Source organism: Brienomyrus brachyistius, chromosome 5, assembly GCF_023856365.1.
Source record: "Brienomyrus brachyistius isolate T26 chromosome 5, BBRACH_0.4, whole genome shotgun sequence".
NCBI lineage: Eukaryota > Metazoa > Chordata > Actinopteri > Osteoglossiformes > Mormyridae > Brienomyrus > Brienomyrus brachyistius.
Window position 1 is genome coordinate 1,885,532 of NC_064537.1, and position 21,834 is coordinate 1,907,365.

At 50.6% G+C, this 21,834-nt stretch overlaps 1 protein-coding gene and 3 long non-coding RNA genes across 6 annotated transcripts in view; 2 read left to right on the plus strand and 2 right to left on the minus strand.

Moving 5' to 3' along the window:
* Positions 1 to 417: 417 nt before the first annotated feature.
* The window catches only part of LOC125742974 (Na(+)/H(+) exchange regulatory cofactor NHE-RF2), a 29,444-nt gene continuing 8,027 nt past the window's right edge, over positions 418 to 21,834 (minus strand). The window contains exons 3-6 of the mRNA XM_049015510.1: positions 7,372 to 7,551; positions 3,405 to 3,558; positions 3,150 to 3,268; positions 418 to 2,908 (exon numbers count right to left, since the gene is read on the minus strand). Of these exons, the coding sequence (XP_048871467.1) occupies positions 2,741 to 2,908; positions 3,150 to 3,268; positions 3,405 to 3,558; positions 7,372 to 7,551 (621 nt within the window). The 3' untranslated portion in view covers positions 418 to 2,740. The remainder of the gene's footprint in view (positions 2,909 to 3,149; positions 3,269 to 3,404; positions 3,559 to 7,371; positions 7,552 to 21,834) is intronic.
* On the plus strand, positions 4,986 to 8,122 carry LOC125742975 (uncharacterized). Its single transcript, XR_007398244.1, has 2 exons — positions 4,986 to 6,282; positions 6,421 to 8,122. It is a non-coding gene; the product is annotated as an uncharacterized LOC125742975 (long non-coding RNA).
* LOC125742977 (uncharacterized) lies at positions 8,533 to 9,002 on the plus strand. Its single transcript, XR_007398249.1, has 3 exons — positions 8,533 to 8,663; positions 8,728 to 8,855; positions 8,920 to 9,002. It is a non-coding gene; the product is annotated as an uncharacterized LOC125742977 (long non-coding RNA).
* LOC125742976 (uncharacterized) lies at positions 17,241 to 18,300 on the minus strand. Of its 3 annotated transcripts, none has more exons than XR_007398245.1 (3): positions 18,162 to 18,300; positions 17,942 to 17,993; positions 17,241 to 17,731 (listed from the first exon to the last, which is right to left on the minus strand). It is a non-coding gene; the product is annotated as an uncharacterized LOC125742976 (long non-coding RNA). The 3 variants fall into 3 exon arrangements; XR_007398246.1 differs by lacking the exon at positions 17,241 to 17,731 and adding an exon at positions 17,791 to 17,815; XR_007398247.1 differs by lacking the exon at positions 17,241 to 17,731 and adding an exon at positions 17,837 to 17,867 and having other exon boundaries at positions 17,952 to 18,035; positions 18,162 to 18,249.

Here is a 21,834-nt window from a genome sequence, read left to right on the forward strand (position 1 = left end):
CCCCAAACACACTGAGGTTAACTGAAGTTACCATACCGTCTATTGGTGTGAATGGTGTGGGAGTTTGCCTTGTGATCTGGTGCCCCCCCCCCCCCCCATCCTGGGCTGTTCCCTGCCTTGTGCCCATAGGCTCTAGACTCCACATGACCCTGAATCGGACAAGTGGTCACAGAAAATGGATGTATGGATAAAATGACGCCCTGTGGTGTGTTGGCGACTGCCCAGGGTTGGTTCCCGCCTCTGCCCATTGTTCCTGGGATAGACCCCAGATCCCCCGAGACCCCAGTTGGGATTAAGTGGTTATGGTGATGGCTGTATGGATAAAATGACCCTAGTAGGAGTGTCTCCTGGGCATCATGAACAAAGAGGCCATCGAGAGCATGTTCCAGTTCTTTTCAAGTGCTATGACACACCCAGTACATGAAAAGTCACACTTTATTGGGAACCAGTGCACCCTGCGATGCCTGGTGCACATTGGTTCAGTACACAGCTCAGCTCCATGCATGAGCAGGGCTATCTGAAGCCATAGGCCCTCAAGCAGGAATCCTGTCAGCAGTGCGTGAAGGACAGCTGAAGCACACCAAAAGGCACAAGTGCACAAAGTAATAGTACAGCCGTTTTGGCCAAAAGTCCAGCAGTGACATAAAATGGCCAGCAGGAGGCAGAGTGAACTCTAAACCCCAGGTCTGAAGCGCTTTCTCTCGATACATCATGGCACAAGGGCCATTTGCCAAAATCCCATGCATGTTTTCATTGAAGACCTATTCGCTAAGTAACAAATAGTAAAACCATTCACAGCATCTGGTTGGGTGACTGGGTCGCACAGTCGACACGTGGCTCAGGAAGGCTGGGTCTGTCTGAGGTCCGCTTCTCGGCGGACCTCCTCCAGGACAGGGACGCAGCAGTTTGGCGGTCCCTCTTCGCTTCCTTTTCTCTCCCAATTCTCTCTTCCTTGTCTCAGTTCCATCCATCTTCCTGCCAGTCCACTCTTCCTTACCCTTTTCCTGTCTTCTCCGTTGTTACCTCCTGCTCTCCCGTTTCTCCTCCTCTTTCTTTGCCCCCCCGACCTCATATTCTCCTCTCCCTCTGCTCAGTTTTGTGACTCAAATATGGGAGGAGGTCTGGAGAACAGCAGGAAAGCCTCACCCTTCTCTCCTTGGGCTGAAACGTCCCCAAAAATGTGCCCAGACTCCCCACCCCCAGCATCATGCCCCATAACCACTATTTTGGGTGCAGCACTGCCATTGTATATGGTGGAGCCTCCATGGAGGATCAGCAGTATATGTAATGTAAACAGCGCAGAGAAAATGTGTCTCTGAAAAGGCAGAGAGAATCGAGACAAATAGGAGCGTCCAGCGACACGAGTAAATGCAGAAATGGCGGAGAGGAGGGGGACAAAGGGGAGTGTCCAGCGACAAGAGTAAATGCAGAAATGGCGGAGAGGAGGGGGACAAAGGGGAGTGTCCAGCGACAAGAGTAAATGCAGAAATGGCGGAGAGGAGGGGGACAAAGGGGAGTGTCCAGCGACACGAGTAAATGCAGAAAAGGTGGAGAGGAGGGGGACAAAGGGGAGTGTCCAGCGACACGAGTAAATGCAGAAAAGGTGGAGAGGAGGGGGACAAAGGGGAGTGTCCAGCGACACGAGTAAATGCAGAAAAGGTGGAGAGGAGGGGGACAAAGGGGAGTGTCCAGCGACAAGAGTAAATGCAGAAATGGCGGAGAGGAGGGGGACAAAGGGGAGTGTCCAGCGACAAGAGTAAATGCAGAAATGGCGGAGAGGAGGGGGACAAAGGGGAGTGTCCAGCGACACGAGTAAATGCAGAAATGGCGGAGAGGAGGGGGACAAAGGGGAGTGTCCAGCGACACGAGTAAATGCAGAAAAGGTGGAGAGGAGGGGGACAAAGGGGAGTGTCCAGCGACACGAGTAAATGCAGAAAAGGTGGAGAGGAGGGGGACAAAGGGGAGTGTCCAGCGACACGAGTAAATGCAGAAATGGCGGAGAGGGGGGGACAAAGGGGAGTGTCCAGCGACACGAGTAAATGCAGAAATGGCGGAGAGGGGGGGACAAAGGGGAGTGTCCAGCGACACGAGTAAATGCAGAAATGGCGGAGGGGGGGGGACAAAGGGGAGTGTCCAGCGACAGGAGTAAATGCAGAAATGGCGGAGAGGGGGGGACAAAGGGGAGTGTCCAGCGACAGGAGTTATTCTGTTGACTTTGAAGGCAAAGGTTCTGCCTTGACACAGCTGACAAATCGGTTAAGAAACTTCTCCCCTGTAAACGAGGTTATGCAGCTATACAAACATTTACAACATGTTTCTGTGGCATAGAAATATATGTGTATGTTTGGATATATATTTATATCATAACTCAGTGTTTCTCAAACCTGTCCTGGAGGCACAGTGGACAGACCCACATTTTTGTTTTATTCCAGTTTCCAGAACAAGACCAAAGCAATCAGGAACTCTAAATACCTCACACGTGTGCTGGGAACTGGCATAAAACAAATATATTGATCCGTCCAGTGTGCCCTGCTGACCGCTTTAGGAAACACTGTCGTAACTGGATGATTGACTGTGCAGCTGATCATCTGGAGATTAGGTTCTCTGCATCCCATAGCATTATTTTGCATATTTTGCCACATGCAAAAACGTCTCCCCCTTTTTAAATGGTCTGAGGTTTAACTACAAGTACGTATATTATTTTGGTCAGGCAGTGGGCGGGGCAGTAAATGTGAGGCCGTCAGAAGTTGCTGAAGATCTCGTATTTTTTGTTCCAGTCCATCTGTGGTGCCCTCTTGTGGCCACGCTTGGCCTGGGCCTTTCGCTTGGCCTCCGCAGCTGTGGGGCTGAGGCGGAGGCCACTCTCCACAAAGGGGTCAAGCAGGCACCTCTTGTCATCCTCTGGGACCTGGGTGGGGCACAAAAGAGACCGTGTGTAGGGTTATTACTAATTTGTTCAGATAGCGGTTATGATATATCCCCAGGGGGAAAGGTTTGCTGTCCAGCCACATTTAAAAAATAAATGACTCCCACTTTTACTCCGGGAGGTAACAATGTACAACTACACTTAATGAAAATGGCATGAAACAGACACAAACAAACAGGTATGCGGGCAAAACATCAGTCATCAGAGACCCACAGAGGCCCACCTGTGTGCTGGCATCCGGGTTGCTCAGCTCAGAGCTGGTGGACTGGGAGGACTGGGATGTGGAGCTGTCACTGGGCCAAGACTTACGGGAGCCATTAGTGATGGATGTAGTCAAGCGGCCTGCACACGAGAGGAGTGAGGTGGACATGGACACCCTCAGTGTGTTGGGTTATGCCATGAAGGTGGTCCCCTCCCCCCCAAAAAAAGCGTTGTACAGCCACCCCCCACTGGCTCCAACTGCGAGTGATGCCCCCACCTTCAACATGGCTTTCCAGGGGAATAACACCCTGCTTCTTGAAGTGCTCGTCTGTGTCCGGATCCACCACCAGCAGCCTGGCCTCACTGCCCCCCCGCTTGATAAGCGCCACCACATCTGCATGGCGGAGATTCTCTATATTGACGCCGTTCACCTGTGGAGAGTGAGTCACACTACCATGAGCCACCAGCAGATGGTGAAAGGGAGCCTTCTGAAAGGTTCTCAGCAGTCAAACCAAGTGTCTCTGTGAAACCACCACTTCAACTTAAACGCAATAAAACCTTTTTCCTTTTCCTCCTTCTCTTGGACCTTGGCCTGACTATTTAAAGCAGGTCATGTCTTCAGGGGACACAGGGATCAAATAAATGGTGCTAGTGCCTCTTGCAGAGATCAAGAAGCATTTCAAAAACTTTTCCGTTGACCCCCAAGTTCTCACCAAGTCACAGCGCTGTTTCTCCCTCTCTAAGCACTGTGGACATATAACTTTGGGTTCAAGGCAACTATTTCCTTGTGTTGTCCAAAGAAGTAGGCAATTGGCGGGTGGTGGAGTTTGTGGGGAGCCTCCCTAACCCTAGGATGTCCATGTTAATACACTTAACTCTGGCCTCTGTTCTTCTTTTACCGAGATCTATGTGGGTTCTGCTCTCCTGCCGTCACACTGGGACATGTGCAAGGACTGTGTGCAGCCTGTCTGATGGGGCAACGCTGCCTCTGCCTGCTAAATGGTACCTGGCACTCAGGTAGGACCCAGTGCCTTCAAACCCATGAGAGGCCATAAGCTGCTATCTGTAAACTCCCAAAGTGAGCCTAAGCTGCTGCCCTCAAACCCCCGAATGTCACTGGGGTAGTGCCAGCAAACCCCTGAGTGACCCTGTGCTGGTGCCGGCAAACCCCTGAGTGACCCTGTGCTGGTGCCGGCAAACCCCTGAGTGACCCTGTGCTGGTGCCGGCAAACCCCTGAGTGACCCAGTGTTGGTGCCGGCAAACCCCTGAGTGACCCTGTGCTGGTGCCGGCAAACCCCTGAGTGACCCTGTGCTGGTGCCGGCAAACCCCTGAGTGACCCTGTGTTGGTGCCGGCAAACCCCTGAGTGACCCTGTGCTGGTGCCGGCAAACCCCTGAGTGACCGTGTGCTGGTGCCGGCAAACCCCTGAGTGACCCTGTGTTGGTGCCGGCAAACCCCTGCGTGACCCTGTGCTGGTGCCGGCAAACCCCTGAGTGACCCTGTGCTGGTGCCGGCAAACCCCTGAGTGACCCAGTGTTGGTGCCGGCAAACCCCTGAGTGACCCTGTGCTGGTGCCGGCAAACCCCTGAGTGACCGTGTGCTGGTGCCGGCAAACCCCTGAGTGACCCTGTGCTGGTGCCGGCAAACCCCTGAGTGACCCTGTGCTGGTGCCGGCAAACCCCTGAGTGACCGTGTGCTGGTGCCGGTAAACCCCTGAGTGACCCTGTGCTGGTGCCGGCAAACCCCTGAGTGACCCTGTGTTGGTGCCGGCAAACCCCTGAGTGACCCTGTGCTGGTGCCGGCAAACCCCTGAGTGACCGTGTGCTGGTGCCGGCAAACCCCTGAGTGACCCTGTGCTGGTGCCGGCAAACCCCTGAGTGACCCTGTGTTGGTGCCGGCAAACCCCTGAGTGACCCTGTGCTGGTGCCGGCAAACCCCTGAGTGACCCTGTGCTGGTGCCGGCAAACCCCTGAGTGACCCTGTGCTGGTGCCGGCAAACCCCTGAGTGACCCTGTGCTGGTGCCGGCAAACCCCTGAGTGACCCTGTGCTGGTGCCGGCAAACCCCTGAGTGACCCTGTGTTGGTGCCCGCAAACCCCTGAGTGACCCTGTGTTGGTGCCGGCAAACCCCTGAGTGACCCTGTGCTGGTGCCGGCAAACCCCTGAGTGACCCTGTGTTGGAGCCGGCAAACCCCTGAGTGACCCTGTGTTGGAGCCGGCAAACCCCTGAGTGACCGTGTGCTGGTGCCGGCAAACCCCTGAGTGACCGTGTGCTGGTGCCGGCAAACCCCTGAGTGACCCTGTGTTGGTGCCGGCAAACCCCTGAGTGACCCTGTGTTGGTGCCGGCAAACCCCTGAGTGACCCTGTGCTGGTGCCGGCAAACCCCTGAGTGACCCTGTGTTGGTGCCGGCAAACCCCTGAGTGACCCTGTGTTGGTGCCGGGAAACCCCTGAGTGACCCTGTGCTGGTGCCGGCAAACCCCTGAGTGACCCTGTGCTGGTGCCGGCAAACCCCTGAGTGACCCTGTGCTGGTGCCGGCAAACCCCTGAGTGACCCTGTGCTGGTGCCGGCAAACCCCTGAGTGACCCTGTGCTGGTGCCGGAAAACCCCTGAGTGACCCTGTGTTGGTGCCGGAAAACCCCTGAGTGACCCTGTGCTGGTGCCGGCAAACCCCTGAGTGACCCTGTGTTGGTGCCGGAAAACCCCTGAGTGACCCTGTGTTGGTGCCGGAAAACCCCTGAGTGACCCTGTGTTGGTGCCGGCAAACCCCTGAGTGACCCTGTGTTGGTGCCGGCAAACCCCTGAGTGACCCTGTGTTGGTGCTTGGAAAACCCCTGATGTTCATGTGATGAGCAGGAAGACACAGATTTTGAGACACTGAGACACGTGAGGCTGTTGTTACATCATGTATTTCTGTGGTATCTTCCTATGAATGATATAATATGTTGAACTGGTCAACAACAAACTCCTGTTGTTTTTCTCATTGCGGTGTAATCACACTGTATTCCTCTTAAGTCATGAGTGCACTGTGTTTCCAGGTGGTAGCAATTTTGATATTTGACACATTCACATCCTGCAAATGAACCAGTGAGTGACGAACGGAGGAAGGGGAAAAATAACAGAAGAAAGGATGAGTAACTAGCCTTTCACTGAGGTAATTACCCATCGCTGCCTTCTGGTGAGGGAGCGGCCCGTTGTTTAACATGGGAGGGAGCTCGCAGGGCAGCATGGGAATCCTCACTGCAGCTACATTCTCACTGCTACCACACCTTTGTCCCCGATCTCTTCAAAGGAGACCAAGAAAACAGGAGCACTGCCCGTGTAACCCAGGAGCCCCATGGGATCAAGGCCAGGGAGCAACGTCCCAGGAGGTTGCTGATGTTTTCCCTTTGAGGGTGACGAACTAGGTCGGTAATTAAACACGGAAACAGGGTTAAACTCGACAAAGCATATAAAGGAGGGGACATGCAGACCCCACATGTGTGCTGAGGGGGGTGTGCTGAGGGGGTTGTCTTCCTGTTACACTGACAGTCCTATTTCGGTCATAGATTCGGCACCTTCCTTAGCGTGTCAACTTTACCATGTCCTCACGTTCTCCCGATGATGACATCACTTACATTTCGAATGGAAGAGAGTTTAAGAGCAGACTGCCCCCCCCCTCCTTTCACAGAATTGCCGATGCCTTATATTATCGTTTAACTGCTTATCCTGGTCATACTTGGGAAGGGCAAAGGGGGATAGGAGCCTCTTGCAGGCAGGCTGGACCCACAAGGCTGGACTTCACCCTAGATGCCAGTCTATCACAGGGCACAATGACACGCGCATTCATGCACTTTGGGAAATACAGACACCAGACGGCCTAACGGCATGTCTCAGGGCTGCCAGAGGAACCCATGTGGCAGGAGCAACGTGCAAACTCCGCACACACAGAGCAACAGCAAAATCTGAACCGCTAACCCTGGAGGCATCTGCCAGCAATGCTGTCCACTGAGTCCTTAGGTCATGTTCAGCTATATTTGTTATAATTCCGATATTTGATGATATATAAAGCTCTGAGGAAAAGAGTGTTTTTTTTTATCTCAACAGGACAGAAATCTGACAAAAATAAATAAATAAATGACACCCTGGAAGAGTCAGGCATGGAAGTCAGCCATGCTCTCACACCCAGGACCCTTGTTAAAGCATCCTGTGATGGTCCTCTCCTTCAGTCAATCATCTCCACTGCACCTCCACCCCTCCTCACCTCGACGAGCCTGTCCTTGGGCTGGAGCCCCGCCTTCTCGGCCGGTGAGCCCGGATCCACGGAGCGGATGAACTGCCCGGGTCGGGTCTTGTCGCTGTGTAGGTTGAAGCCGTATCCCTGCTCGCTCTTCGCCAAGCGGCACAGCCGCGGTTGCTGCTTTATGACTGGGGGGTCTGTCTCCTACAGCAGCCAGCAGAGTCCGGTCAGACGAGGGGTCAGGGGTCAGGGTGAGGGAGAGAAATGAGCAAAGGAAGAACAATTCATGCTTAATATTTATTCCCCGGAGTCCATATTAGTCCGCCACTGGTTTCCAGTAAACACAACATACCATAACATGCTCAGCCTGTATGCTCTACATGCATTGCTGGTATAGTGCTTAGCATAGCATTTGCAAATAACATTTGATTTCTGGTCAACGGAGCTTATTTTCCAAAGCAGGGAGAGTGAGAAAAGCTTCTACCCTCAGGCTTTCGTGCATCAAACAAGGAATCCAGCAAACCCCTTACGACATCCCACCCTTTCATCACACATCTCTTTACTACTACCGACGTCCTTGATATCTATTTTCATTTTTGTCTGTATTGTTGTCACTTCATTTTTAGCATTTCAAGCTTATCTTTTTATACTTGATATTTTCTTTGAATTATGCATTTCATTACAAGCAGGAAGCAGCTGGAAAACCAAATTCACTCCGCAGATGTTCAGCATATATTTATGACTGTGACAAATAAAATTCGAAACAAATGTTAAACGGGTTGAATTTCATTTAATATTAGAGAACTATTATGTATCCGCTGGAAGGATGATAAATCCTCTGCATACCAATTAGCCGTGACACACAATCATCAGCCTTCATGCGAATGTTTTTTGCATTTTTACGGTATCCTGCAGACCTTCAGGTGCACATCTCAGATACATCGCAGGAGAGTGAGCCAGCAGGGTGCCAGGGGTACCACGGACGCCCACGCATTTAGCAAAGATCTGGCGGCGCTCACTGCTGCCGCGCCAGCTGCCACTGGGAAGGCAGGATATAGCGGGCTGGCGGAAAGAAGTGGAGGAGGGGTCAGCCCCTGGGCTGCAGTTAGTGCACACCAGTGCTGGCAAAGACTACGGGCAATATCATGGCCAACTGCTAGTGCAGCTCACAGTCATCAAAGATAGCAGGTATCACAGGGTACTGTTTGCATGGGCTACAGTTAGTGTAGCTCACAGCCATCAAAGATAACAGGTATCACAGGGTACTGTTTGCATGGGCTACAGTTAGTGTAGCTCACAGCCATCAAAGATAACAGGTATCACATGGTACTGTTTGCATGGGCTACAGTTAGTGTAGCTCACAGCCATCAAAGATAACAGGTATCACAGGGTACTGTTTGCATGGGCTACAGTTAGTGTAGCTCACAGCCATCAAAGATAACAGGTATCACAGGGTACTGTTTGCATGGGCTACAGTTAGTGTAGCTCACAGCCATCAAAGATAACAGGTATCACATGGTACTGTTTGCATGGGCTACAGTTAGTGTAGCTCACAGCCATCAAAGATAACAGGTATCACAGGGTACTGTTTGCATGGGCTACAGTTAGTGTAGCTCACAGCCATCAAAGATAACAGGTATCACAGGGTACTGTTTGCATGGGCTACAGTTAGTGTAGCTCACAGCCATCAAAGATAACAGGTATCACAGGGTACTGTTTGCATGGGCTACAGTTAGTGTAGCTCACAGTCAAAAAAATTGCAGGTATCACAGGGTACTGTTTGCATGGGCTACAGTTAGTGCAGCTCACAGTCAAAAAAATTGCAGGTATCACAGGGTACTGTTTGCATGGGCTACAGCTAGTGTAGCTCACAGTCATCAAAGATAGCAGGTATCACAGGCTACTGTTTGCACGGGCTACAGCTAGTGCAGTTGCTGTCAAATGCACAGCACAATACAGTTTATCTGTCATCAGCTGCACCTGTCTGGATGCTTTGAGTATCACACTCCTGCAAGCCCAGCAAACTCCTCCTACCAAACTCACTCTGAGGTCCTTCAAAAACGAAGAGCAATAAAGGAGGAATAGAAGGGGAATGTTTGAAACTTAGGAGTGCTGGGGCTCTCCGTCACAGCTGAGAGTGCTAGTGAGAGGGCCGGCGCACAAGTGGCCGACGGCTGAAAAGCGGGAGCTCAAAGAAAATGGGAAACACCTGCAAGACAAACAACGTGAGGCGTGGGAACAGGCAGCAGCCCGTCTCCTTAAACAATCCCGCCTTTACATGGACAGAGTCGCCCTCCCCACCCAAAATGTGAACCCTCAACCCCGGGGCTCATGCGGCCCTCAAGCTTCCCCCCTCAGCAAGCAGGAAGGGGCGTGGCCTCACAAGTCCTGCCCTGGAGCACCGGGCTGTGCTGCCTGTAAGTGGGAGGCATTGTGTTGCCGTGATACGTCCGTTGCAGAACAATGCAACCCACAGCCGCTGTTATCGCCATTCCGGTGAGACTGGGCCTTGCCACAGATAAATATAGCCTGGCCACGCTAAGCCAAAGGGTGGGGCGGATGGGCTGGTTTGTCGGTGGGGACACCCGGGGGCCAGATGCTTTATTGCCTGAAGATCTCCGTGTCCCCCCCAAGTGGGCCCCATGCTTCCTCTTCCTGACCGCTGACATTTTGTCTATTCACTTGGCACAGGATTCTGCCTCACGCTTTCGCACGGCGTGTTGGAAACTCTCCAGCTCAACGTTAGTGCCGCTAAGAGCCATTAATCTAAAGACTCCTCCTGAGTTCTTTAACATCGTATTGTTTTGGTCGCGGGTCCCTTCCTCCCCCTCAGCATCTCAGCGACTGAAACATGACCCGTCATCTGGGCTTGTTATAGATTCCGGAACTTTCCCATGTGGACGAGTCCCATTTCATATGCATGGAACTGTTTTTTTTGTTTTTTTTTTTTTGGGGGGGGGGAGCAGGCGCTGGCTCCAGTGCTCACACTTAGCAGTGCTTAACTTCCTGTCTCCCCCCGGCTGAATGTGGGGCAAAGGTCCACGTAAAAGCAAGGCAATAAAATAATCCTGGGATGTGGTGATATCTGGAGTTCCAGCTACAAATAATTATCATTCTTATAATTACTACTATTATTCATATTTCATTCTATAAAAATACAACTTTGGTTTAATATACTCATTATTAAGGAGCCCTTTATATCACCAGATGGGACCTTGTGTGCCCTGAGCCACAGCAGTGAGTAAGTTGATGAGTTATGTGTTGGGAGAAGCCTTTCTGCACACTGCTGCTGTACTGAGCTGTTATTTCTGCCCGAGTGGCCTTCCTGGTGCTTTAACAGCTCTAACCATTCTCCTCTGACCTCTCAATAATAAGGTTTCCAGCCACAGAACTCTCTGGGGACTGGATGTTTTTTGTTCATTACACCATTCTCCGTAAATTGATGACGCTGGAGTGCGGGAGATTCCCCGGAGTGTGTTTCTGAGACGCTGGAACTGCCGCGTCTGTCATCAATAATCATTTCATGTTTAAAACCACTTAGATTAAGGGCCGTAGCTATTTGGATGTGAGATGCTTGAACTGTAAACAGGAAGTGGGGGTGACCAAAGCCAATGTCCGTGTGACGTTTGTGCCTTTGTGGAAAGCTCCAGAAATTCCAGGGCAGACACACCCTGAAGGAATTATTATGCACATTGCAGGGAGATGGAACGTTTTCTGGATGTGGCAAAGGATCCCCAGCCCAAGAGCACCACAGTGCATGATGATGGGAGCCTGGCTTGGCCCGTTTGGTTTCCCCAGGGAGCTCACAGGCCTTTTTAACTGTGACTGAGCCACGTTAAGGCTTGGCATGCCAGAAGACTAATACAACTTTTCCATTAGCATGCGGGAACCAAGCCGTGCCCAAGCCGTGCCCAAGCCATACAAGAGGCGAGTTATAGCACGGTTCCGGCTCACTTCAGTTTTCCACTGCAGAAGGGTCGGCTCGGTACCGTGTTACCGGGTTTGGAGAGAGACAGCGACACAGAAGCAAAGAGATGCTTATTTGCTGATCACACAGTATGCATCATAGTTTACTATGTAATCATTTCAGTGAGAAATTCTGTGAGAATTGCCACCTTATGTTAGCATCAAACTTCAAGCGAAATTAGCATTCACTTGCGCAAATTGGCATAACAAATCCATTCCATTCAGCTGTTCAATAGTGCTTTTTTAAGTAGGAGGTTGTAAATGTTCAAGTTCCAAGTTATCTGGAATGCGATGTGTGATACTATTAATAAGGAACATACAGAATATACACTTTTTCCTTAGATAAACCACGTGCAGAACACTGATATCTCTGTGCAAGTCATATGGTGATGACACTGCCAGCTGGGTTTAGTCACGCTTTCAGCCCTGCTAGTGAGCACGGCATGTCAGTCGTGGCCATTTCCAGTGGGTCTTCCTGATTTTACTGGGCAGCTCCACTGGATCAGTTACATCTCTGCATGTGGTTCATAGCTGGTCACCCATGTGAACGGTGTCTGGCTCAAACATGTCTCAAATGAGAGCCAAACAAGAGGCCTTATTTCATAGAACCATCTGAGCGACACACTATCACAGAACCATCCGAGTGACACACTATCACAGAACCATCCGAGCGACACACTGTCACAGAACTATCCGAGCGACACACTGTCACAGAACCATCCGAGCGACACACTGTCACAGAACCATCCGAGCGACACACTGTCACAGAACCATCCGAGCGACACACTGTCACAGAACCATCCGAGCGACACACTATCACAGAACCATCCGAGCGACACACTATCACAGAACCATCCGAGCGACACACTATCACAGAACCATCCGAGCGACACACTATCACAGAACCATCCGAGCGACACACTGTCACAGAACCATCCGAGCGACACACTGTCACAGAACCATCCGAGCGACACACTGTCACAGAACCATTCGAGCGACACACTATCACAGAACCATCCGAGCGACACACTGTCACAGAACCATCCGAGCGACACACTATCACAGAACCATTCGAGCGACACACTGTCACAGAACCATCCGAGCGACACACTGTCACAGAACCATCCGAGCGACACACTGTCACAGAACCATCCGAGCGACACACTATCACAGAACCAAGCGTCCTGAGTCATGTCCAGGAGTCATGGGATCACTTTGCTTCATCTTCCTTGTTCTGCATACTCACGCTGCATGAACTCCGAACCCACTGCACAGAGCGTGGAGTTTCTTTGTCGCGCAGTAGACACACTGACCACACCTGTGTGTGACAGTCCCTGTCACGCACCTGCTCCACCGGACCATCTGGCTGATTAGCTTTTAGAGCTCCTGGAGGGGCAGGTAACTGTATTTGAGGTAGGCTGAACTTTTCATGGCTGTATGGTTTGAGAGATGCCTGCTGGGTTTGCTCTGCTCTGAGGAAAAGTCAATATTTGTTATTGCATAATTCTATCCCCTTGACACCGAGTTCTCGCTGTTATATGGCAACAAGAGCATAAAATATAAAACAAGATTAACGGAAAACTATTTTGTAAATCAGAGAAAAAAATGAGGTAAAGGGACATTCAAAAGGAATTCTGAATTTAGCACTTGATGAAACACTTTAGCATGTTTTTCTGTGCTGCTGCACCCTCAGGAATACTTTTGCACTCTAATGCAGCCTGTAAAATAAAGCAGATTTTGGTCCTCCCCCCTCCACCCCTCAGCCTCAATGTCAGCCCAAAAGTCACCCTTTGGCATCATGCTAAAACCAAGCACCTGTGTGTGTGTCAGCTTGCATGGGTCTGCACAGCATTTGCTGGTCAGGGTGTGGAAGCCAAACTAATGACATCAGTGCTCTTGAATTTTCTTGCCTTAAACAACTGGGCCCAAAGGCCTCACATTGCAGAGGCTTCACTGTAGAGTTTATTCTGCCTAGAGCTGTAATAGACAAGGACGGGGAATTCCAGAATGCAGAGTGAAGCAAAAAGCAGGACTTCCTAGAATGTACATTCTACATTCCTGGACATGATATATCAAGCAATCCATTGCCACATGACAGCCATTTTTGTAAAAAATGAAAAAAGTGGTTTGTATTCTTGGAAATGTATGAGAGCTGGTAAGTGTCTGGATTGCAGATAATGCCAAATCAAACCCCAGAGAAGCGATGCTGGAGGCACTGGTTTCCAAAGGCTCACTGACTGGTTTCTTCTCACACACCAATCCTTGTACTGATGTCATAAGAAAAGTGGGGCGGAAGAGTGGAGGGACATGACATGCAGGGGAAACCACCTTCTGGTGTCACATACCACACTGGTCCCTTTGCTACCTAGTCTCAGAGGGCTTAACGTTAGTGGATCAGGGGAGGAGGTGCCAGACTGAGGAAGAGCAGGGGAGGAGGTGCCAGATCGAGGAAGAGCAGGGGAGGAGGTGCCAGACCGAGGAAGAGCAGGGGAGGAGGTGCCAGATCGAGGCAGAACAGGGGAGGAGGTGCCAGATCGAGGCAGAGCAGGGGAGGAGGTGCCAGACCGAGGAAGAGCAGGGGAGGAGGTGCCAGACCGAGGAAGAATAGGAGAGGAGGTGCCAGATCGACATGAAGTGCTGGTTGGGGGGCGCTGACGAGCTCTACGGAGCTACCATCATGGAGCAGTAAGAGTAACCCATCGCTAGTTTCCTTTCAGTTTCTCCCCTAACTAGACCACTTTTAAGGGCCACTTTTGGCCGGGATGGCTGGCAGCGTAAAGCTGCTTTGATGGGAGTGTCTGACCCCCGGCCCCCGTTTCCTGACTTGTTTCGTTGTAAGATCACAGTGTTTCCTTTTTTCAGGCAGGACAGTGTTTCCTGGGATCAGTCAGTGGGAAATGATGCTGAATCGAACCCCTGGGCAGACAGGGCTGTGAGGGCGGGGTGAGGAATAAAGAGGAAGGGGGGCCTCCTGGGAGTGGATCCATACAAAAAGAGCACAAACAATGGGGGGTCCGTAATGGGGGATGGGGAGGTCACGCTTGAAAAAGAGGCACGGCATCCGTGTGAATTCTCTGTGAGTCACTATTATTCACTACTTGGTCAAATTGGTTTGGAACTGGCAACATACTGGAACCACCCCTGTACCCATTAGTCATACAGAGCCATGTTTAGCTCCAATCTGTCATGACTCCCACATGGCAGAGGGGCACAGACAACCACTGCGCCAACTGAGGGGGTCTCAGTCTCAGAAAAACTGGAACATAAATTCAGAACTGCTGACATGAGGCTGGACGCTGTTCAGCCAAATGGCTATTTCAATATTAGTTTAAATACTAGAACTCGTGGCCATAAGTGGAAATTAGCAGAAGAACATTGTAAAACGAATTTGAGGAAGCACTTCTTTACACAGCATGTAGTTAGAGTATGGAATAGTCTTCCTGCTGGTGTAGCACAAGCTAAAACCCTGGGTTCCTTTAAATCAGAGCTAGATAAGACTTTAACAACTTTAACAAGATATTAGTTAAGTTTTCCCCAAATGTGCTTGATGGGCCGAATGGCCTCCTCTCGTTTGCAAATTTCTTATGTTCTTAGTTCAAGAAAAATCGAGAGCCTGCAGAGGTCACACAATGCAGGTTACTACTGGGCCAGGCATATAGGGCTAATCCAGCTCAAAGTATGAAGAAGGAGCTTGAGATGAACCTTCACAGGTGGATTTTTCACTGTACTGGGTAGGTGTGGCCCAAACTGCCCCACTGGATTAATAACAGACTCATACTTAATCGCATTTGAATGGTGCTCTCCCATAGATAAGGGCTGAAGGCAGAATCCTGGTGATATGAGCAGTCCAACAGACAGAGCTGCTTCAGAAGGAGCCAAAGTGGTACCTCAGGCAAGGAGGAAGAGCAGAGGAGGAGGTGCCAGACTGAGGAAGAACAAGAGAGGAGATGCCAGATCGAGGCAGAACAGGGGAGGAGGTGCTGGGGCAAGGAAGGGCAGGAGAGAGGGATGTGTCAGATTGAGGAAGGGCAGGGGATGAGGTGCTGGACCAATGAAGAGCACAGAACAGGGAAAAAGGCACAGACACACTGCAGCATGTGCTCTGGGGCGCAGCCTGCCCTCTGTCTAAGGAACGCCCCCCCTTCCCAGTGCGGAGACTTAAAAGTATACAACTGTAGCAAAATGCACATGAAGAAACATGATAGTGTCACCAAATGCGTTATGCAACACTGTTGTTATGCCGTTTGATAAAACATTACAGCGGATGCGACGTGGCAGTGCGGCAAGGAGAGCATCGTTTGTTCCTGGCTGTGTGCAGAAAAAATAAAAGGCAATTAAGCCAGAATTACTCCAGTCCTTAAGCAGTACAAATGGCTCCCCCTGTCACAGGTCAGTGTGGGGGGAGAGTCTATCAGAGTCACCAAAGGCCATTACGAGTCAGCCGGCCGCCCCCTCCACAGAACCTCCACGATTAACCGATTTATAATTTGTTGACCTTCCGGGGAAATGTCCCCATTCTGGATGCAGAGCCATCATCAGTCACACGGATGACAAAATACAGAGCAATTCGGAGTCGTTCTAATCTTCGACAAACAAAGTGGCATGGAAAATCGTCACCTGAGCCCTTTCTGCTGAAATCACCGCGAGGTGAGGCCTGGCGAGGCGAGGCCAAGATCAGCCTTACCTGCAGCTGCTGATCTGCGAGCATGTCTGCCGCTCTTCCAGTGGGGGGGGGGGCGGAGCTGCAGTTCTCAAGAAGCCTTGGAGGACAAGCGGCCGCAGTGAGGAAGACGGAGCGACTGGCCTGTGGCGGCAGTGTGTGAGGATATGTGCACAGCGGCAGGAAGGACGGCCACTCCCTGTCTTATGCTATTGATTCAGGAGAGGCGCAGCTTCGCAAAGGAGGGCCACTGAGCAGCCGGCATGGAGGCGCTATCTAGAGGAATTACCACACAAAACGTCTGTTAACTAAAGAATCTGCTCTTGAAATGCACCAGAGAGACAATGACCTTCAAGGACCTGTTCATGAATTCCACCATAGGGTGCTTTCACACCACAAGAACTTTTTTCAGGAACCAGACCCTTTTGCCAGAACCAGGAACTTTTGTCATTTTCACAACACAGGAGCTTCCAAGTTCCTTGGAAGTTGTTGCAGAGCAATTTATTAGTCCCTGCTCCTGACTCTTTACTTTTCAATTGAACGCGAATGACTGGGGATAGCTTGATGATTGGTTGATCCCAAGCACCAGTGCTAACTTGGAAGTTCCGTAGAAGGGCAGAGAAAGAAGATATAATGGTCCATATATATGGCATCCGTGTGAGCAGATGGAATTATTGAACAGATGGAATTATTTTTATCCCTCAATAACATTTCATGAATATTTTTTTGCATGTCTCTCCATCTTATTGGATATTTAATATATATGGGGGCAGCGTGTGGCTCAGTGGGCTAAGCCTGTGTCCTTGTAATCAGAAGGTCGCAGGTTCGAACCCAGCCTCAGCACGTCTGTGGGTCCTTGAGCCCTTAACCCCCAGCTCCCTGGGCGCTACTACAGGTAGCAGCCCTTTGCAGTCAACTTACTCCACAAAGAGCAAGTTGAGGAGATGTAAAGATAATTTCAATCAATAAAGTATTAATTATTATACTTTTGTCTCATATCACTGGTGCTGGTGGAGAAACTACCCAGCACTTATTCGTGGGATAAGGTTATATTGTTTATTATTCTGTGAAAGAGAAATATTGATCTGCCAAGCAGATTTAATAATGAAATACAAACAGGTGGCTGCTTGTAATACCCATCTATTTCCTGAAGCTACATCCCCTGTTCAGGGTCACAGGGGGTCTGGAGCCTGTCCCAGAGGCTACGAGTGCAAACCGGGAACAGCCCTCAATGGGGCACCAACCCATCGCAGGGCACACTCACACACACGTGCATGTACACCTATGGGAAACCTAGCAACTTCAGTTAGTCTTTCTTTGGACTGTGGTGGGAAACCAGAGCAGAGGAAACCCCAGAATGAGAACATGCAAACTCCGCATACATGGAACCCTGGTGGGGTCACCCCAGGTCCTAGAGCTGCGAGGAGACACTGCAAACCACTGCACCACTATGTCACCCCACTGGCTGTCCTAATAATATGCAAATTAAAGGTCGTATCCCATTTTAATCCCAATTGTTCCTCTCCAATAACTAAATAATAACCAACAAATAACTAAACAAAACAACTTGTTCACTCTCCAAACTTGTGAGTTTTGCGCTCACCCATGCTTGTTTAGCAGAAAGGTCCCAGTCCTGTTGTGTGTGTGAAAACAACACGAGAATGTGACCAGGAGCTTCAAAAGTCCGTGGCCGAGGAACCTGTAGTCAGGAACCAGGTAACAGAACTTCGATGTGAAAGTGCCTATAGGGACAATGACCTTCAAGGACCTGATCATAAACTCTGTCACCGAAACAATGAGCCTAAAGGTCCTGATCCTGAACTCCATTACACAGATATTTACCTTTCAGGACCTGATCATGAACTCCATTACACAGATATTTACCTTTAAGGACCTGATCATGAACTCTGTCACCGAGACAATGAGCCTAAAGGTCCTGATCCTGAACTCCATTACACAGACATTTACCTTCAAGGACCTGATCATGAACTCTGTCACCGAGACAATGAGCCTAAAGGACCTGATCATGAACTCCATTACACAGATATTTACCTTCAAGGACCTGATCATGAACTCTGTCACCGAGACAATGAGCCTAAAGGTCCTGATCCTGAACTCCATTACACAGACATTTACCTTCAAGGACCTGATCATGAACTCTGTCACCGAGACAATGAGCCTAAAGAACCTGATCATGTACTCCATTACACAGATATTTACCTTTAAGGACCTGATCATGAACTCCATTACACAGATATTTACCTTTAAGGACCTGATCATGTACTCCACTACAGAAACAGACATGTAATACATATATTACTGGTTAAATCCAAGAGAGTGGTGACCTTTGCCGTCTTCACCGCCATCATACACATGCCTTAATGTTCTCATGTCCATCATCCTCATGAGTTGAGGACAGATCTGAACATGGGTCTGTAGGAGGTATGGAGTGTTTCCTGAACACCTTATAAGACACATATTAAAGTGCGTTAAAAAATTCAGAAATTCCCAAAGAACATATTTATGCTCCACCAGGTTTTACGAGATGCTATCATGTGGTCCCAGATATGTAACATGAACTGCTTCAGTAACACAGGAAGCTGTTTGATTTGGACAAAAGCATCAATGAAGAACCTAAATATAAACTACTGGTTGCGATTGTACGGTAAATTTCACCACTCCTCTCTCCTGCCCGTTGTTGTGGAGCCTGTCATGTGAAGATCATCAGACCAGTCCCTTATCAGTGCTCTGCAGGGCTCCCTGTACACTGCCGGCAGCCCTTCTATCTGGGGCCCGGGGTACTGCCCTAGCCCATTCAATGGGTGGGAGACCTGAGGGAGCCTCTGGGACTGCTGAGGGCTTCGCGTAAATGAGACGACGCAGTGATGGGAGCTGCAGTCACAGCCCGTGACGGTAATACTAGCACGGTATTACTGGAAGTGCGGGGGGTAGGAAGCAATGCTAGCTGAATGAATTACAAAGGTTTGCACGGCTTACGGCAACTGGTGCCGATCTTCAGCAGATATGACAAAGGGCTGGAAACTGGTGCCGATCTTCAGCAGATATGACAAAGGGCTGGGAACTGGTGCCGATCTTCAGCAGATATGACAAAGGGCTGGGAACTGGTGCCGATCTTCAGCAGATATGACAAAGGGCTGGGAACTGGTGTCGATCTTCAGCAGATATGACTAAGGGCTGGGAACTGGTGTCGATCTTCAGCAGGTATGACTAAGGGCTGGGAACTGGTGCCGATCTTCAGCAGATATGACAAAGGGCTGGCAACTGGTGCCGATCTTCAGCAGATATGACTAAGGGCTGGGAACTGGTGTCGATCTTCAGCAGGTATGACTAAGGGCTGGGAACTGGTGCCGATCTTCAGCAGATATGACAAAGGGCTGGCAACTGGTGCCGATCTTCAGCAGATATGACAAAGGGCTGGGAACTGGTGCCGATCTTCAGCAGATATGACAAAGGGCTGGCAACTGGTGCCGATCTTCAGCAGATATGACAAAGGGCTGGGAACTGGTGCCGATCTTCAGCAGATATGACTAAGGGCTGGGAACTGGTGCCGATCTTCAGCAGATATGACAAAGGGCTGGGAACTGGTGCCGATCTTCAGCAGATATGACAAAGGGCTGGGAACTGGTGCCGATCTTCAGCAGATATGACAAAGGGCTGGGAACTGGTGCCGATCTTCAGCAGATATGACAAAGGGCTGGGAACTGGTGCCGATCTTCAGCAGATATGACTAAGGGCCGGGAACTGGTGCCGATCTTCAGCAGATATGACTAAGGGCTGGGAACTGGTGCCGATCTTCAGCAGATATGACAAAGGGCCGGGAACTGGTGCCGATCTTCAGCAGATATGACAAAGGGCCGGGAACTGGTGCCGATCTTCAGCAGATATGACAAAGGGCTGGGAACTGGTGCCGATCTTCAGCAGATATGACAAAGGGCTGGGAACTGGTGCCGATCTTCAGCAGATATGACAAAGGGCTGGGAACTGGTGCCGATCTTCAGCAGATATGACAAAGGGCTGGGAACTGGTGTCGATCTTCAGCAGATATGACTAAGGGCTGGGAACTGGTGTCGATCTTCAGCAGGTATGACTAAGGGCTGGGAACTGGTGCCGATCTTCAGCAGATATGACAAAGGGCTGGCAACTGGTGCCGATCTTCAGCAGATATGACTAAGGGCTGGGAACTGGTGTCGATCTTCAGCAGGTATGACTAAGGGCTGGGAACTGGTGCCGATCTTCAGCAGATATGACAAAGGGCTGGCAACTGGTGCCGATCTTCAGCAGATATGACAAAGGGCTGGGAACTGGTGCCGATCTTCAGCAGATATGACAAAGGGCTGGCAACTGGTGCCGATTTTCAGCAGATATGACAAAGGGCTGGGAACTGGTGCCGATCTTCAGCAGATATGACTAAGGGCTGGGAACTGGTGCCGATCTTCAGCAGATATGACAAAGGGCTGGGAACTGGTGCCGATCTTCAGCAGATATGACAAAGGGCTGGGAACTGGTGCCGATCTTCAGCAGATATGACAAAGGGCTGGGAACTGGTGCCGATCTTCAGCAGATATGACAAAGGGCTGGGAACTGGTGCCGATCTTCAGCAGATATGACTAAGGGCCGGGAACTGGTGCCGATCTTCAGCAGATATGACTAAGGGCTGGGAACTGGTGCCGATCTTCAGCAGATATGACTAAGGGCCGGGAACTGGTGCCGATCTTCAGCAGATATGACTAAGGGCTGGGAACTGGTGCCGATCTTCAGCAGATATGACTAAGGGCTGGGAACTGGTGCCGATCTTCAGCAGGTATGACAAAGGGCTGGGAACTGGTGCCGATCTTCAGCAGATATGACAAAGGGCTGGGAACTGGTGCCGATCTTCAGCAGATATGACAAAGGGCTGGGAACTGGTGCCGATCTTCAGCAGATATGACTAAGGGCTGGGAACTGGTGCCGATCTTCAGCAGATATGACTAAGGGCTGGGAACTGGTGTCGATCTTCAGCAGGTATGACAAAGGGCCGGGAACTGGTGCCGATCTTCAGCAGATATGACAAAGGGCCGGGAACTGGTGCCGATCTTCAGCAGATATGACAAAGGGCCGGGAACTGGTGCCGATCTTCAGCAGATATGACAAAGGGCCGGGAACTGGTGCCGATCTTCAGCAGATATGACTAAGGGCCGGGAACTGGTGCCGATCTTCAGCAGATATGACTAAGGGCTGGGAACTGGTGCCGATCTTCAGCAGATATGACAAAGGGCTGGGAACTGGTGCCGATCTTCAGCAGATATGACAAAGGGCTGGGAACTGGTGCCGATCTTCAGCAGATATGACAAAGGGCTGGGAACTGGTGCCGATCTTCAGCAGGTATGACAAAGGGCTGGGAACTGGTGCCGATCTTCAGCAGATATGACAAAGGGCTGGGAACTGGTGCCGATCTTCAGCAGATATGACAAAGGGCTGGGAACTGGTGCCGATCTTCAGCAGATATGACAAAGGGCTGGGAACTGGTGCCGATCTTCAGCAGGTATGACAAAGGGCCGGGAACTGGTGCCGATCTTCAGCAGATATGACAAAGGGCTGGGAACTGGTGCCGATCTTCAGCAGATATGACAAAGGGCTGGGAACTGGTGCCGATCTTCAGCAGATATGACAAAGGGCTGGGAACTGGTGTCGATCTTCAGCAGGTACGACAATCGGATGGAACCCATCCCATCTGGCGATGGGGGGCAGGGAATCGTGGGTTGTCTGCGTGGGTTGTGTGGAAAACTGGCTTGCAAGAATGGTGAGGCCTGAGGCACCAACAGCCCCCAAAATGCGAAGCAGCAGTGCAGTACAGAACTTTC